Raw genomic sequence first — 17,950 nt, forward strand, 5'->3', positions numbered from 1 at the left:
AAATCGCTATAAAGATTTGCCAAAAGCAAGACACTCAATGTTGAAATTTGCTCTTGCAAGGAGGTCCCCATTTTATGATGTTTGAGCACACACGTTCTCCTGCTGGATAGCTGGGGGAAAATCAAACGCAAAAAAGTTATTATGAGGGTATTTTCTTAAGATTAAGCTCAATTTCTTCCAAAAGAGCTCATTGCCAAATCATTGGACTCTGCCATAAGAAAGAAAATGTTGGTCACTCAGTCGTGTCCAACTGTTTGCAATCCCATGGCCAGTAGCTCTCCAGGCTCTTATTACTAATATAAACTCGAAGATATCTCCTTTTACCTCAAGACGTTTGAATGTGAAGTTCATGTTAAGGGTCATATATTTTCTATTGTGGTTTTTTCTTGGCCCTTGAAAAATTGTATTTGATTTTTACTTAAGTCCTTTTTCTATGGTGTATTGATGGATGTTAAAGAAATGGATTTCCTATTACTTTTTGTTTTAAACTGATTTCTGTACTAAAGTACATCTGCAGAGAGAGAACATTCTGTGGGATTTCAATCCTTTGTAATATTTTGATTTGCTTTAGATCACTGACTTCTGCCTCACTGAATACAATAAAGTCTTTGTGTGGAGCATAACAAACTGTGGAAAATACTTAAAGTGATGGAAACATCATCCCACATTACCTGTCACCTAAGGAGCCTTATGCAGGTCAAGAGGCAAGAGTCAGAACCAGATATGGAACAATGGAGTGATTCCAAATTGGGAAATGAGTACGTCAAGTCAGTGTATTGTCACCCTGCTTATTTAAATTCCATGCAGAGAACATCATGTGAAATGTTGGAGTGGATGAAGCACAAGCTGGAATCAAGATTTCTGAGGAAATATAAACAACCTGACCTATGCAGATGACACCACCCTAATGGCAGCAAGTGAGGAGGAATTAAAGAGCCTCTTGATGAAGTTGAAAGAGGAGAGTGAAAAAGCAACCTTAAAACTTAACATTAAAAATGAAGATCATGGCATCTGGTCCCAACACTTCATGGCAAATAGATGGGGAAAAAGTGGAAACAGTGACAGACTTTATTTTCTTGGGCTCCAAAACCACTGTGGATGGTGACTGCAGGCATGAAATTTAAAGTTGCATGCTCCTTGGAAGAAAAGCTATGACAAAGCTAGACAGTGTAGTAAAAAGCAGAGGCATCACTTTGACAACAAAGGTCCATCCAGACAAAGCTATTGTTTTTTCCAGTAGTCCTGTATGGATGTGACAGTTGGACCATAAAGAACGCTGAGTGCCGAAGAATTGATGCTTTTGAACTGTGGTCTTGGAAAAGATTCTTGCAACTCACTTGGACAGCAAAGAGATCAAACCAGTCAATGTTTAAGGAAATCAACCCTGAATATTCATTGGAAGGATGGATGCTGAAGCTGAAGCTCCAATACTTTGGCTACCCGATGAGAAGAGCTGAGTCATTGGAAAAGACCCTGATGCTGGGAAAGATTGAGTGCAGGAGGAGAAGGGAGCAAAAAAGGATGAGGTGGTTGGATGGCATCACCGATCTAACAGACATGATTTTGAGCAAACTCCGGGAGATAGTGAAGGACAGCGAAGCCTGGTATGCTGCAGTTCATGGAGTCACAAAGAGTCGGACATGACTGAGAGACTGAACGACAACGGCAACATAGAGGTGAGACAGAGGGTATCAGGTGTGATTATTTTCTTGGTAACATAGAGGGTATCAAGAGAGATTATCTTCTGGCCCTTTCCTTCTTTGCTTGCTTCGTTGTGTGTTTCTAATCATGGTGATTTTAAAATATCATATTTGATATCTGAAACTGATGTATGAAATGCCAGAAATCAGTATACTGAACAGTACGTACTTAATGTCTCACACTTTTGGAGGCCAGAAATCCCACTGAAGGTGTCAGCTGGTTTGGTTCCTTCAGAGTGATGTGAAGGAAGCCTCTGTTCCAGTCCTCTCTCCTTGGCTTGTGGAGATGGCAGTGACCCTTCCATATCTGCTCACAGTTTCCTCCCTATATGAAGGTTTCTGTGTCCATATTTCCCATTTTTATGTGGATACAGGTCATTTTGGATTAGAGGGCATCATAATGAACCCAGTTGAACTTGATTCCTCCAGGATAAATCCTGTCTCTGTAAACACGTATTACGTGTCAGTTACTAGGGTTTAGTACATCAGCACAGATGTATTAGGGAAAGGAATTCAACCCAGAGAAGACAAGACTTTTGAGTTTAGGTGGGCATAGCTGTTGAATTTTCCATTGTATTGAAACCAATTTTTTTTCACAGATAAATGCTGGTATGATATTTACTAGGTGGTATAGTTACAATTTTTTAATTCTTCAAACATATACACGTAGAATATTGAGGGAAAGTCTTACTTATACAGAAATTTTTGGTGAATGAGGGTATCCAAATCCCTGTGCAATTTGGCAAATATTGAATTTTTGATAATCACATGTCATTTATCGATGGATGCATTATAAGTTACGTCAGAACTTAGTGCATTAAGGGAGCGATTATTTATGATTTCTTATGTATCTATGTGCAAGGTGAATGCTTCTGTTGCTGTGTCTAGTAAGTGTCAGGATTTTTTTGTAGCTCCCTCTGTTTTGCATAGTCCCTTGTGCACTTTATATAACATTGCTTCAAAATTAATACTGTATAAGACACTTCTCTGCATTCTAAAATGGCTGCTTGATAATCAGGAATGGTGTGTACATACTCATATAACAATAATAATAAAAATAAAGAGAACATTGGTGAGCACTTAAGGGAAAAAATAAAGTCACTCCTCTCATGTAATTTTCTCAACTATTTCAATAGTGAATAATTTTATTCAGTTTATAAAAGTTTCTGATTTTCCCCTCTATCTGAAGAGAGAAGTTACTATTTCATTTCAGTCCTTATAAATTCATTCTGGTTTATTTTTTTAATTAATATATTTATTTTACTTTTTAAAAATGTATTTATTTTAACTGGAGGCTAATTACTTTACAATATTGTAGTGGTTTTTGCCATACACTGACATGAATCAGCCATGGGTGTACATGTGTTCCCCATCCTGAACCCCCCTCCCACCTCCCTCCCTATCCCCCGCTCTGGGTCATCCCAGTGCACCAGCCCTGAGCACCCTGTCTCGTGCATCGAACCTGGACTGGCGATCTGTTTCACATATGATAATATACATGTTTCAATGCTAGTCTCTCAGATCATCCCACCCTTGCCTTCTCCCACAGAGTCCAAAAGACTGTTCTATACATATCTGTGTCTCTTTTGCTGTCTCGCATATGGGTTATCATTACCATCTTTCTAAATTCCATACATATGTGTTAGTATACTGTATTGGTGTTTTTCATCCTGACTTACTTCACTCTGTATAATCGGCTCCAGTTTCATCCACCTCATTAGAACTGATTCAAAATGCATTCTTTTTAATGGTTGATTAATATTCCATTGGGTATATGTACCACAGCTTTCTTATCCATTCATCTGCCGATGGACATCTAGGTTGTTTCCATGTCCTGGGTATTGTAAACAGTGCTGCGATGAACATTTGGGTACACGTGTCTCTTTCTGGTTTCCTCGGTGTGTATGCCCAGCGGTGGGATTGCTGAGTCATATGGCAGTCCTATTTCCAGTTTTTTAAAGAATCTCCACACTGTTCTCCATAGTGGCTGTACTCGTTTGCGTTCCCACCAACCGTGTAAGAGGGTTCCCTTTTCTCCACACCCTCTCTAGCATTTATTCTTTGTAGGTATTTTGATAGCAGCCATTCTGACCGGTGTGAAATGGTACCTCATTTTGGTTTTGATTTGCATTTCTCTGACAATGAGTGATGTTGAGCATCTTTTCATGTGTTTGTTAGCCATCTGTATGTCTTCTTTGGAGATATTTCTGTTTAGTTCTTTGGCCCAGTTTTTTATTGGATCATTTATTTTTCTGGAATTGAGCTGCAGGAGCTGCTTCTATACTTTTGAGATTAATTCTTTGTCAGTTGCTTCATTTGCTATTTTTTCCTCCCATTCTGAAGGCTGTCTTTTCACCTTGCTTATAGTTTCCTTCGTTGTGCAAAAGGTTTTAAGTTTAATTAGGTCCCATTTGTTTATTTCTCCTTTTATTTCCATTACTCTGGGAGGTGGGTCATAGAGGATCCTGCTGTGATTTATGTCGGAGAGTGTTTTGCCTATGTTTTCCTCTAGGAGTTTTATAGTTTCTGGTCTTACATTTAGATCTTTAATCCATTTTGAGTTTATTTCTGTGTATGGTGATAGAAAGTGTTGTAGTTTCATTCTTTCACAAGTGGTTCACTAGTATTCCCAGTATCACTTGTTACAGAGATTGTCTTTTTTCCATTGTATTTTCTTGCTTCCTCTCAAAGAGGTAGGTGCGTGGATTTATCTCTGGGCTTTCTAGTTTGTTCCACTGATCTATATTTCTGTCTTTGTGCAAGTACCATACTGTCTTGATGACTGTAGCTTTGTAGTGTTTCCTGAAGTGAGGCAGGTTGATTCCTCCAGTTCCATTCTTCTTTCTCAAGACTGCTTTGGTTATTCGAGGTTTTTTGTATTTCCATACAAATTGGGAAATTATTTGTTCTAATAGTCTGAAAAATACTGTTGGTCACTTGAGAGGGATTGCAGAGAAGGCAATGGCACCCGACTCCAGTACTCTTGCCTGGAAAATCCCATGAGTGGAGGAGCCTGGAAGGCTGCAGTCCATGGGGTCGTGAAGAGTCAGACACAACTGAGCCACTTCACTTTCACTTTTCACTTTCATGCACTGGAGAAGGCAATGGCACCCCACTCCAGTGTTCTTGCCTGGAGAATCCCAGGGACAGGGTGCCTCGTGGGCTGCCGTCTATGGGGTTGCACAGAGTCGTACCCGACTGAAGCAACTTAGCAGTAGCAGCAGTGAATCTATAGATTGCTTGGGGAAGTATACTCAATTTCACTGTATTGATTCTTCTGATCCATGAACATGGTATGTTTCTTCATCTATTTGTTTCATCTTTGATTTCTTTCATCAGTGTTTTATAGTTTTCTATATATAGGTCTTTTGTTTCTTAGGTAGATTTATTCCTAAGTATTTTATTCTTTTCATTGCAATGGTGAATGGAATTGTTTCCTTAATTTCTCCTTCTGTTTTCTCATTGTTAGTGTATAGGAATGCAAGGGATTTCTGTGTGTTGATTTTATATCCTGCAACGTTACTCTATTCATTGATTAGCTCTAGTAATTTTCTGGTGGTGTCTTTAGGGTTTTCTATGTAGCAAACAGTGAGAGTTTTACTTCTTCTTTTCCAATCTGGATACCTTTTCTTTCTTTCTCTTCTCTGATCACTGTGGCTAAAACTTCCAAAACTATGCTGAACAGTAGTGGTGAGAGTGGGCACCATTGTCTTGTTCCTGACTTTAGGGGAAATGCTTTCTATTTTTCACCATAATGTTTGCTGTGGGTTTATCATAGCTGGCTTTTATTATGTTGAGATATGTTCCTTCTGTGCCTGCTTTCTGGAGGGTTTTTATCATAAATGGATGTTGAATTTTGTCAAAGGCTTTCTCTGCATCTATTGAGATAATCATGTGGTTTTTATCTTTCAATTTGTTAATGTGCTGAATCACATTGATTGATTTGTGGATATTAAAAAATCCTTGCATCCCTGGGGTAAAGCCCACTTGGTCTTTGTAATATGTTGTTGGATTCTGTTTGCCAGAATTTTGTTAAGGATTTTTGCATCTATGTTCATCAGTGATATTGGCCTGTAGTTTTCTTTTTTTGTGGCATCTTTGTATGGTTTTGGTATTAAGGTGACTGTGGCCTCATAGAATGAGTTTAGAAGTTTACCTTCCTCTGCAATTTTCTGGAAGAGTTTGAGTAGGATAGGTGTCAGCTCCATAAGCTTAATAGCTGATCCTTTAGCAGAACTCCGCAGGCCAGAAGGGAATGGCAGGATATATTTAAAGTGTTGAAAGGTACAAATCTACAGCCAAGATTACTGTACCCAGCAAGGATCTCATTCAAAATTGATGGAAAAATAAAAAGCTTTTCAGACAAGCAAGAGTTAAGAGAATTCAGTACCACCAAACCAGCTTTACAACAAATGTTAAAGGGACTGATATAGTCAAGAAATACAAGAGAAGAAAAAAGATCTACAAAATCAACCCCAAAGAATTAAGAAAATGGCAATAGGAACATATATATCAATAATTACTTTAAATAAAAATGGATTAAATGCTCCAACCAAAAGACACAGACTGGTTGAATGGATACAAAAACAAGACCCATATATATGCTGTCTACGAGAAACCCACTTCAGACCTCAAGACACATATGGACTGAAAGTGAGAGGATGGAAAAATATATTCTATGCAAATGGGAAACAAAAGAAAGCTGGAGTAGCAATCCTCATATCAGACAAAATAGATCTTAAAGAAGATTACAAGAGATAAGGAAGGGCACTGCATAATGATCATGGGATCAATTCAAGAGGAAGACATAACAATTGTAAATATCTATGCACCCTACATAGGAGTACCTCAATACATAAGACAAACATTAACAAACATAAGAGGAGAAATTGACAGTAACACAGTAGTGGTAGGAGACTTTAACACCCCACTCACACCAATGGACAGATCATCAAAGGAGAAAATTAATAAGGAAACACAAGTCTTAAATGATACATTAGAGGAGATGGATCACATTGATATCTTCAGGATATTCCATCCAAATGCAGAAGAATACAGCATTCTTTTCAAGTGCACATGGACCATTCTCCAGGGTAGACCACATCTTGGATCACAAATCAAACTTCAGTAAATTTAAGAAGATTGAAATCTTATCAAGCATCTTCTCTGACCACAACGCTATAGGACTAGACATCAATTACAAGAAAAAAACTGTAAGAAACACCAACACATGGAGATTTAAAAATGTGTTTCTAAATAACCAACAGGTTACTGAAGAAATCAAAAGGGAAATAGACACATACACACATACGCAAAGATCAACTCAAAATGGATTTAAAGACCTAAATATAAGACCGGAAACTATAAAAATCTTAGAGGAAAACATAGGTAGGAGACTCAATGACATAAAGCAAAGCAAGATCCTCTATGACCCACCTCCTAGAGTAATGGAAATAAGAATAAGTAAACAAATGGGACCTGGTCAAACTTAAAAGCTTTTGCAAATCAAAGGAAACTCTAAGCAAGGTGAAAAGACAACCCATGGAATGGGAGAAAATAATAGCAAATGAAACAACTGACAAAGGATTAATTTCCAAAATATACAAGCAGATCATACAACTAATTGCCAGAAAACAAATAACGCAATCAAAAAGTGGGGGAAAGACCTAAACAGACATTTTTCCAAAGAAGACATACAGATGGCTAACAAACACATGAAAAGACACTCAACATCACTATCGGAGAAATGCAAACCAAAGTGAGATATCACCTCCTACCGGTCAGAATCAGTTCAGTTCAGTTGCTCAGTCGTGTCTGACTCTTTGCAACCCCATAAATCACTGCACGCCAGGCCTCCCCGTCCATCACCAACTCCTGAAGTTCATTCAAACTCATATCCATCGAGTCGGTGATGCCATCCAGCCATCTCATCCTCTGTCATCCCCTTCTCCTCCTGCCCCCAATCCCTCCCAGCATCAGAGTCTTTTCCAATGAGTCAACTCTTTGCATGTGGTGGCCAAAGTACTGGAGTTTCAGCTTTAGCATCATTCCTTCCAAAGAACACCCAGGACTGATGTCCTTTAGAATGGACTGGTTGGATCTCCTTGGAGTCCAAGGGACTCTCAAGAGTCTTCTCCAACACCACAGTTCAAAAGCATCAATTCTTCGGTGCTCAGCTTTCTTCACAGTCCAACTCTCACATCCATTCATGACCACTGGAAAAACCATAGCCTTGACCAGACGGACGTTTGTTGGCAAGGTAATGTCTCTGCTTTTTAATATGCTGTCTAGGTTGGTCATAAATTTCCTCCCAAGGAGCAAGTGTCTTTTAATTTCACGGGCGCAGTCACCATCTGCAGTGATTTTGGAGTGCAGAAAAATAAAGTCAGCCACTGTTTCCACTATCATAGGCAATGGGAATTTACTGTATGGCTCAGGAAACTCAAACAATCAACCTAGAGGGGTGGGATGGGGAAGGAGGTGGGACCGGGGGTCAAAAGGGAGAGGATATATGTAAACCCATGGCTGATTCATGTTGGGGTTTGACAGACAGCAACAAAATTCTGGAAAGCAATTATCCTTCAATAAAATAATAAATTAAAAAGAAAAAAATTCATACAGATGTATCTAGTTACTTATCTTCTAACAGAGAATCTTTTGATCTTTAAAACAATAACTTTCATGACCTGCAATTTTGTGTCCATTAGGGAGTGTCCATGGAAGGCATTTCAAACATCTATCTCCACTGGTACAGCCAGTCGGGGACTGGCAGCCTGTGAGTCACAGCTGTTGACTCAAAGTGTGGTTGAGTGACCAGAGCTCAAGAGATAATAGCCTTTCTATGAAAATCAGGCTGGAGATTAGGGGAAGGAACTGTGGTACTTGGCCAGTTCTTTTTGGTTCTTTATTTATATTTAGCTATGGAGATTTAAGGACATGAATGCAGAGCGGGTCATGTCTTCAGGCCCTTACAGCAATGTAGAGGAGAATTATCAGCAATAAAACCTACAGTATCTCCTTTTACCTCAAAATGTTTGAATGGCCAGCTTCATGGCGAAGTTCACGGCTTTTCTTGTCCATTCCCTTTTCTTTGTGGTCCAGGAAGATTTTTATTTTAATTTCATTTGTGTAAATTTCCTATATATGGAGTGATGAATTTTAATGGTGTTGCTGATTTTCTATTAGTTTCCTTGATAAACAAGTTTCTAGCTTATGCCATCCGTTGAGAGAGAACAATCTGTGGAATTTCAATCCTTTACAATTTATTATGATTTTCTTTGAAGCTCATTATTACATCCTATTGTGAAATATTTCATTTGAATATTTAAAATAAGCTGTAAGTAACCCTTTTGACTAGGATGATGACATGTGTGGAGGATATCTCTGTTATGCAAACAATGAGATAAAAGTGATATAAACTACAAAATTCAAAAATTTCAGTGCTCATTCTTCGCAGCCAGTGTTCTTGCCTGGAGAATCCCAGGGACGCGGGAGCCTGGTGGGCTGCCGTGTATGGGGTCACACAGAGTTGGACATGACGGAAGCGACTTAGCAGCAGCAGCAGCATTCTTCACAGAGATCAAAAACAAATTATTATACCTCAGACAGAGCACCACCTCCTGAAGAGTAAAATGGGGGCAAGATTTGATTCCAGAGAGAGTTAATGGACTATTGCAAACATGAATGGGGCCAGTATCACCTCCAGACCTCTCTTTGAGATCAATAGAAAAAGAATTTAGGCAATAAGCCCCCTCAAGGAGTTCATTTCTTATTATTATTTTGTAATGTTGAAAATTAAGGATTTTGAAGAGGAAAAGGAGCTTATTATGCAAGCTACATTAAAATCAACCATGAAATCCAGTGCATACCTTACTGTTTCAGCAATTAGAAATTGGAATATCCACTGGGAAAAAAAATTCAGAAGTGGAAACTCTGTGCAGATCCAGGTGCCTTCTCTGAGAAACAAATGTGAACCATTTGAAAAGCGTGACTTCAGAAAACGCCTTAATGTCTATGTTGCTAATAGTTGCTGCTTCAAAACATCAGTTTTTCTTCCTATGAGTCAGGAATGCGTTACCAAGGTAGATTTAGAAAAGGCAGAGGAACAAGAGGTCATATTGCCAACATCTGTTGGATCATCAAAAAGTAAGAGAGAGTCCGGCCCCTGGGTCCACGTGGCGCGAAAATAGGAGGGTCATTTCCTTGTGCACCGTCCTCATCCTTCAGAAGGCCGGGAGGCCCCAGGGCTCAGCCGAGTTCTAGGAGAGAACTTTGGCTCCAGCATTAACATTCTAGTGCTGTGTCATTTCCCCAGTAGCAGGTTGTGAACTGATCAGGCTGGATGTGATCCTCTGTTGAAGCACGAAGACGAACTCTGGATGGTGGAGAAAGAAGTGGAAAGGAAGTTTGTTCAGAAGAAGCTTGAGAAGATGATGAACGGATAGACTGACAACAAGACTTGGGAGACAAGTTGCATCCAGCTTCAATAAAGTACAGACAGAAAAAAAGCAGTGACTAGGAAAATTGGAAAAGTGCTTCCTCTGATATCAGACTATCTTTTAAGGGAACAACTTTTTCAACCTAGAGTTTGAAACACAATTTAGAGTTAGTTGTGTAGGAAAGAATCATCAATTTAGATAGTGTGGAAATCTGCCACAGCTTACTCCTTGTAGTAATAATAACCCTTTTTGTAAAAGGGTATAAAATCAGTGTGGAAATGCCTTCATTAAAAATTTGAATCCCACATGATATCAGAGCATTCATACTGGAGAGAAAACCTATGAATTTACTGAATGTGGGAAAACTTTCATTTGTATGTTGCACCTCATTCAATGTTGAAGTCAGGCTGGAGAGAAATCCTGTGCTTCTAAAGAATATTGAAAAGCCTTTACCTAGATAACATCTCATTGAGCAGAAGAAAATTCATACTGGAGAGAAGTCAGTGAAGGTTATAAATCTTCACTGAATATTTTAGAAAATTTAGAGTTAGAGAGCTCTGAATGTACTGATTATGATAAAGTTTTCTCTTGAACCTTATCTCTTACTCTGTATTCGAAAGGCCATACACAGAGAAGCCCAGCACATGTAAGAAATGTGGAAATACCTTCAGCTAAAAGTAAATTTTCATTTATCAAAAAATTCATACAAGAAAGAAACCTTGTGAATGTGGGAAAGCTTCCATTCAGATGTCACACCTCAGTCAGCAGAGAATTTGTAGTGGGGAAAACCCCTTTGCCTGTAAGGTATGTGGGAAAATCTTCAGCCACAAATCAACTCTTACTGAGCATGAGCATTTTCATAATAGAGAGAAACCTTTTGAATGTAATGAATGTGGAAAAGCATTCAGCCAAAAGCAGTATGTCATTAAACATCAGAACACCCATACTGGAGAGAAGCTTTTTGAATGTAACGAATGTGGAAAATCCTTCAGCCAGAAGGAAAATCTTCTTACCCATCAGAAAATTCACACTGGAGAAAAACCTTTTGAGTGTAAGGACTGTGGGAAAGCTTTCATTCAGAAGTCAAACCTCATCAGACACCAGAGAACTCACACAGGAGAGAAGCCCTTTATATGTAAGGAGTGTGGGAAAACCTTCAGTGGCAAGTCAAACCTTACTGAGCATGAGAAAATTCATATCGGAGAGAAACCCTTCAAGTGTAATGAATGTGGAACAGCTTTCGGTCAGAAGAAGTACCTCATAAAACATCAAAATATTCACACTGGAGAGAAACCTTATGAATGTAATGAATGTGGAAAAGCCTTCTCTCAGCGAACATCACTTATTGTACATGTGAGAATTCATTCAGGTGATAAGCCGTATGAATGCAATGTATGTGGAAAAGCCTTCTCTCAAAGTTCATCTCTTACTGTACATGTGAGAAGCCATACAGGTGAGAAACCCTATGGTTGTAATGAGTGTGGGAAAGCTTTCTCACAGTTCTCAACCCTTGCTCTACATTTGAGAATACACACAGGTAAGAAGCCTTATCAGTGTAGTGAATGTGGGAAAGCTTTCAGCCAGAAGTCACACCACATTAGACACCAGAAAATTCATACCCATTAAAACCCTGTGGATATCATGAAAGGTGTTCATCAAGAATTTACACCTTACAACACATCAGAAATAATGAAGGAAGGCATCACAAATGAGGGAAGCAAAAGCTAAAAACTTAAAGGACACCAGAGAATTCATCTTGAAGAGAAAGACATTTGTATGATTGAAGTCCTGTATCCAATAAAAACCATACTGCAAAGGTAATACTGAAAACTTAAGATGCATTTCCACTAAAATTGGGAGTGGAAAACATTTTTATGATTGCCATCTGCATGAATCTGGAGATCTTCACCAGTGTAATAAAAACAAAGCTATAAGCATTAGAAAGAGACTTCTATGGTATTGATTTAGCAGAACAGAAGAGATTCTGCAAAAACCTATGCATTTATTAGAATTTATAATATAGAAAAGGCATCAGGAGCTGAGAAGCTAATGGGACTATTTTAAAAAGTGCTTTGGAGGTAATTTGTTCTCCAAGGTTGGGGGGGTGGGGGGATAGAACATGAACTATACACAAAGATAAAGGGATTGAGTTAAAAGCAGAAGTATGAGAAAGCTATATAGTAAAATGGTTATGACCTTGGGAATGGGAAACATTCCTTATGGCAAATTGAAAAATATCTAGCAATTCTACTCTGAGTTTGTATGCTCAGGAAAGTATGTACCAGACTATTTACTGTGGCATGATTTGTAGTACTCATTAATTGGGAACAAATTCCCATCAGGAACAAAATGGAAAATACTTAACGATGGAATACTGTATATCTGTAAAGTGTAATAAATGAGATCTATATGTATTAGAAAGATCTCAAAAGTCATGTTGAGGGGGAAAGAAAGTTGCAGAATGACATAATACGATGACATTTTTGTAAATTTGAATTAAAACTTCCTCACAGAATTTCAGTGCTATATATTGGTAATGGATACATATATGTATGTATGTTTTTTAAGTGTTTTTGAAATGGGTTGGAAGTATACAGATCAAACTCTTGATAGTGGTTGCCTGTGAAGAGTGGAGAAGGGAAGGGAATGCGTGTGGGGGAGGGGGCTGTTAGAGGGAGACTTCAGTTTTATATATAAACATCAATTTCTCTTAAAAAAAAGACTGCAGAAAATATATTGAGATACTGGTTAATTCTGGATTGTGGTATATGGATATCTTGTCTTATTTTTTGTACTTTTCTGTATTTTTAAATTTTCTCAAAATTAGTAAGAATGGGGGTGAGGATGGGAACACTGTACCTATAGACATCATGTTCTAACGGATTCATTCCCAATCAACTACTAAACTTTTTATAGGAAATATTTCTAAAATTTTATCAATGAGTGGATGGACTTGCTCTCTATGTAGTAGGAAATTATCTATTTTATTAAAATTAAAACTGACAGTATAATCCAAATGTTTTAATTTATTTATATCTTCATGTTTTTGACACTATTTTGTGACATATCATTTGAGCTTAGGAAGTTTCAAGAACATTTAGTTAAAGATTAACATAGACTTCATATAATTTGTCATTTTCAGATAAACTGACTTTGGAATGACCAAAAAAAAAAAAAAAAAGTAAGAGAGGTCCAGAAAAAAATCTACTTCTGCTTTATTTATTGACTATGCCGAAGTCTTTGACTATGTGGATCACAGCAGACTATGGATGCATTTGTGGGGGCACTTTTTCCTTCTGAGCTGGAAGGAAAGTCCGATGCTGTAAAGAGCAATATTGCATAGGAACCTGGAATGTTAGGTCCATGAATCAAGGCAAATTGGAAGTTGTTTTATATATTATACTCTGTTTACACTTATTAATAGATAATTGGTATATTACTCTGTGCTGTACAGCATATCCTTGTTGCTTAAAGTTCAAAATGAATAATTTAAAATATAATGAAATATTAAGTTCTAATGAAAACCATTGTAAATTAAAAAGGACTGAAATCGCAGAGTGCTTTCTCTCTCTCCAAGGATGTAGTAAGCTTGAAATCAATCTTTTAAAAAAGAAATAGGAGAATAGAATTATGGATAGGGGGAAGGGGAGGAGAGGGTGAGATGCATGGAAAGAGTAACATGGAAATTTACATTACCATATGTAAAATAGATAGCCAATGGGAATTTGCTGTATGGCTCAGGAAACTCAAACAGGGGCTCTGTATCAATCTAGAGGGGTGGGATGCGGAGGGAGATGGCAGGGAGTTCCAAAAGGGAGGGGATATATGTATACCCTAGGCTGTTTCATGTTGAGGTTTGACCAAAACAGCAAAATTCTGTAAAGCAATAATCCTTCAATAAAAATTAATTAATTAAAAAATAAAAAGTATCTCAAAATAAACAAAAATAAAAGGAATAGGGAAATCACCAACTACTTTGAAATTCAGCTATATACTTATAGAAATAAAAATGTCAATGCACCAAGAAGAAAACACATGGACATTACATTCAGTAAATACTATCATAAGCAATAGCAGTCAAATACGTGAGGTAGAAGAAGGAGTCATCTTATTTCTCTTATTGCTGAACATCGTCCTCCTCCTTATTTTGATGCAAGGAGCTAGAGACATGTCCCACAACAAGAAATGGATGCATGCATGTGCGCTAAGTCTCTTCAGTTGTGTCCCACTCTTTGTGACCCTATGAACTGTGGCCCACCAGGCTCCTCTGTCCCTGGGAATTATCCAGGAAAGAATACTGGAGTGGGTTTCCATGCCCTCCTCCAGGGAACCTTCTCCATCTAGGGACAGAACCTGGGTCTCCTGTGTCTCCCGCATTGCAGGCAGGTTCTTTACTACCGGCACCACCTGGGAAGACCCAAGAAATGGATGTGCGCATGCTAAGCCGCTTCAGTCGTGTCTGACTCTTTGAGACCCTATGGATTGTAACCCGCTAGGCTCCTCTGTCCATGGGACTTTCCAATAAGAATACTGGAGTGGGTTGCCATGCCTTTCTCCCGGGGCATCTTCCCAATCCAGGGGTTGAATCCATGGCTCTTACGTTTCCCACATAAGAAGGCAGGTTCTTTACCACTAACACCACCTGGGAAGACCCAAGAAATGGATGCCTGTACTTAAATCGCCATGGTTAACAGCAGGTGCTTGAATGGAAAAACATCAGGGAAACTATCACCCCACGCTCCCGCTCCATCTCTAGGCTGAGTGTCACAGGAAGGTTGTTATTTGTTCAGCCCTCCTCACTCTACCATACGTTTGGCCAATTGCTTTATCTCATGGGCTACCAGTCCCTCATTGGCCGCTACTGTGGAGACTGTGGCTACGTTCACTGTCACTGGACTATCCCATCATCCCTGCAAGTTTGCAATTCAGTCAGGGTTTTTTTTTTTTTTTTTTTTTAAAGCAAAATGTTCTAGGTTGCAAACAAAAAATAGGGTCAGAGAAATCTGGATAAGGTAATTTCAGAAGATATGGTGTTTGATTCCAGAAATTTAGAATTTTCTTATTTAACACTGTGTTTGAGTCCTATTTTACACATGGAAGTGAATTGGGATTGAAGGAATAGAATGGGTAAATGTGATTTTTACATCTGCTACTGCTGGTGCAGTGGTAAAGAATCTGACTGCCAATGCAGGAGACGAAAGAGACACAGCTTCTATCCCTCGGTCAGAAAGATCCCCTGGAGTAGCAAATGACAACCCAGTTCAGTATTCTTGCTTGGAAATTTTCGAGGAGATAGGAGCCTGGTGGGCTCCTGTCCATGGGGTCAGAAAGAGTCGGAGGTGACTGAGTGACTGAGCACACATACACACACACACTGCTCTTTGTGTGCCTGCGTGCTACCTTGCTTCAGTGGGGCTCGACTCTTTGCAGACCCTATGGACTGTAGCCCACCAGGCTCCTCTCTCCATGGGGATTTGCCAGGAAAGAATACTGGAGAGGGTTGCCATGCCCTCCTCCCGGGGATCTTTATGACCCAGGGATGGAACCTGCCCCTCCTGCGACTCTTGCATTGCAGGCGGATTCTTTACTGCTGAGCCACCCGGGAAGACCACACTGTTTTTTATCGGTTGCTATACCTCATATCGCTAAGAGTCGGACACGACTGAGCGACTTCACTTTCACTTCTCACTTTCGTGTACTGGAGAAGAAAATGGCAACCCACTCCAGCGTTCTTGCCTGGAGAATCCCAGGGACGGGGAGCCTGGTGGGCTGCCGTCTATGGGGTCGCACAGAGTCGGACACGACTGAAGTGACTTGGCATAGCATAGCATAGCATAGCATACCCCATATAAAAATCTCTGGGTGATACCTAAATATAGACGGGAGAATGCAAATGGAAAAGGCCAACGAAACTTGTAGGGAAAGAATTTTGACCATAAAGATCCCTAAAATTACTGAGAAACCATGAACAGAAATAACCACTTACGAAAGTGACGAGTTGCGAAAAGTACACGATTTTCCATGGAACAAATGACACAACCGACACATATTGAAGCAAAGTTAACGAGGTTTTTAATGTTTTCTTTGGGGTAGAAATGTTTTAAAGATTAAATGTAGGGCCTAAGGGGAGAACCCTTAAGTCTGGTTTGCGATGGTCAGACAGTCCTGAGGCAGTTCATCTGCAGGTGTGGTATCCGATGAGCGACTTGGTGGCCGCGTTTATGGCATACTTGCAGAGGTCCCCAGGCAACAGAAGACGCACAGCTGCCTCGATGTCTTCGTGCGTGATGGTGCGGCGCTTGTTGTTGCGGGCCAGGCGCCCGGCCTCTTCGGCTATCCGCTCAAACATATCTTTCACAAACGAATCCAGGATGTTCACGGAGTCGCGGGAAAGACTCATGCCTTTATGTATTTGCCTCAGCACCCTAGGGAAATAGGTAGCAAAACGTGAGAAATTGTCGTTATGGCGGTGCCGGCGACGGCGACGGCGGCCATTAGCTGTCTTCTGCTTTGCCTTTTTTGGTTCCGCATCACACGGCTCTGGTTTGGAGGTCTCCGCTTTCGCCATCTCCGTTTCAGAGGGCTCAGTTTCGGAGGTGCCAGTTTCTTTGGTGATCACGTCTTCCTCATAGCCGTCAGGGGATGGTTGGGACACGACAGAGCCGCCATTCTCCATAGCTCAGCGCAGAAGACCAGCGAGGGGGTTGAAGGCCGTTGGCTGAATGTATAGGCCCTGCTTTCCCTGACGTCACAGACACTGTCCATATCTGATTGGATGCAAGGCAGGGAGGGCGTGTTACTATGGCAGCCCATGTCACGTGATACTGGACGTCCCACTTCCCAACTCCTGATGCGCCCCTCCCCGACGTTTAACCCCCAGTCAGCCAAACTCCCCTGGTGGCTCTGACGGTAAAGTGTCTGTCTACAATGCGGGAGACCTGGGTTCGATCCCTGGGTCGGGAAGATTCCATGGCGAAGGAAAGGGCAACCCACTCCAGTACTCTTGCCTAGAAAATCCCATGGACGGCGGAGCCTGGTGTCCATGTGGTCACAAAGAGTTAGTTGAACATTAAATAATTGTTACAGTAAATAATTGGTACCCTATTGTTTACTTTGTGGGAAAAATTACTAGAAGCATGTATTTACCAAACCTATTAATTTTCACCATTGTTTGTCTCAAATAGAAACTCCCCATGACTTACTTACCTTTGAGGGAAGAAGGCTTTTTTTTTTTTTTTGGTATTAGTTTTCTTCAGTTTGGGCCTGTCAGACTTCTCTACTTCAGACAAGTCTGACTTATCACGCATGTTGACCAAAAGATAGAAAAGAAATATTTAAAAAACTGCCCTGGTAGAACTATTATCATACTAAGGAGTAAGAGTCAAAATTGTCATATTTAATGTCAATATGTATTTTACCTGCTGATTTTCAAAAGGCAAACAGCAACAGATCTTAGAAGAGTCATGTCTTCTAAGATCTTAGAAGAGTCATCAGAAAATAGCAAATAGTTGCCTTTTTACTTAGATTATATAAGTAGTGGTTGCAAAATAGGCCTGCATTCCTATACACTAACAATGAGAAAACAAAGAGAAATTTGAGAAACAATTCAATTAACCACTGCAATGAAAAGAATAAAATACTTAGAAATAAATCTACCTAAGGAAGTGAAAGACCTATATATAGAAAACTATCACACACTGATGAAAGAAATCAAAGAGGACTCAAATAGATGGAGAAATATACCATGTTCATGGATCAGGAGAATAGTGAAAATGCGCATACTACCCAAAGCAATCTATAGATTCAGTGAAA

At 39.6% G+C, this 17,950-nt stretch overlaps 2 protein-coding genes across 2 annotated transcripts; one reads left to right on the forward strand and one right to left on the reverse strand.

The window, feature by feature from the left end:
* The first annotated feature begins 9,860 nt into the window (after positions 1-9,860).
* Positions 9,861-13,155, forward strand: LOC133242984 (zinc finger protein OZF). The gene has a single exon (XM_061409289.1). The coding sequence runs from the start codon at positions 10,886-10,888 to the stop codon at positions 11,762-11,764; it is 879 nt and encodes a 292-aa protein (XP_061265273.1). The 5' UTR covers positions 9,861-10,885; the 3' UTR covers positions 11,765-13,155.
* Positions 13,156-16,187: 3,032 nt separating this feature from the next.
* On the reverse strand, positions 16,188-16,848 carry LOC133242401 (late histone H2B.L4-like). Its single transcript, XM_061408558.1, has one exon. It carries the CDS (start codon positions 16,812-16,814, stop codon positions 16,314-16,316), a length of 501 nt encoding a protein of 166 aa, XP_061264542.1. The 5' UTR covers positions 16,815-16,848; the 3' UTR covers positions 16,188-16,313.
* Between the last annotated feature and the right edge of the window lie 1,102 nt (positions 16,849-17,950).

Source organism: Bos javanicus, chromosome X (genome assembly GCF_032452875.1).
Source record: "Bos javanicus breed banteng chromosome X, ARS-OSU_banteng_1.0, whole genome shotgun sequence".
In the NCBI taxonomy this organism is placed as follows: domain Eukaryota; kingdom Metazoa; phylum Chordata; class Mammalia; order Artiodactyla; family Bovidae; genus Bos; species Bos javanicus.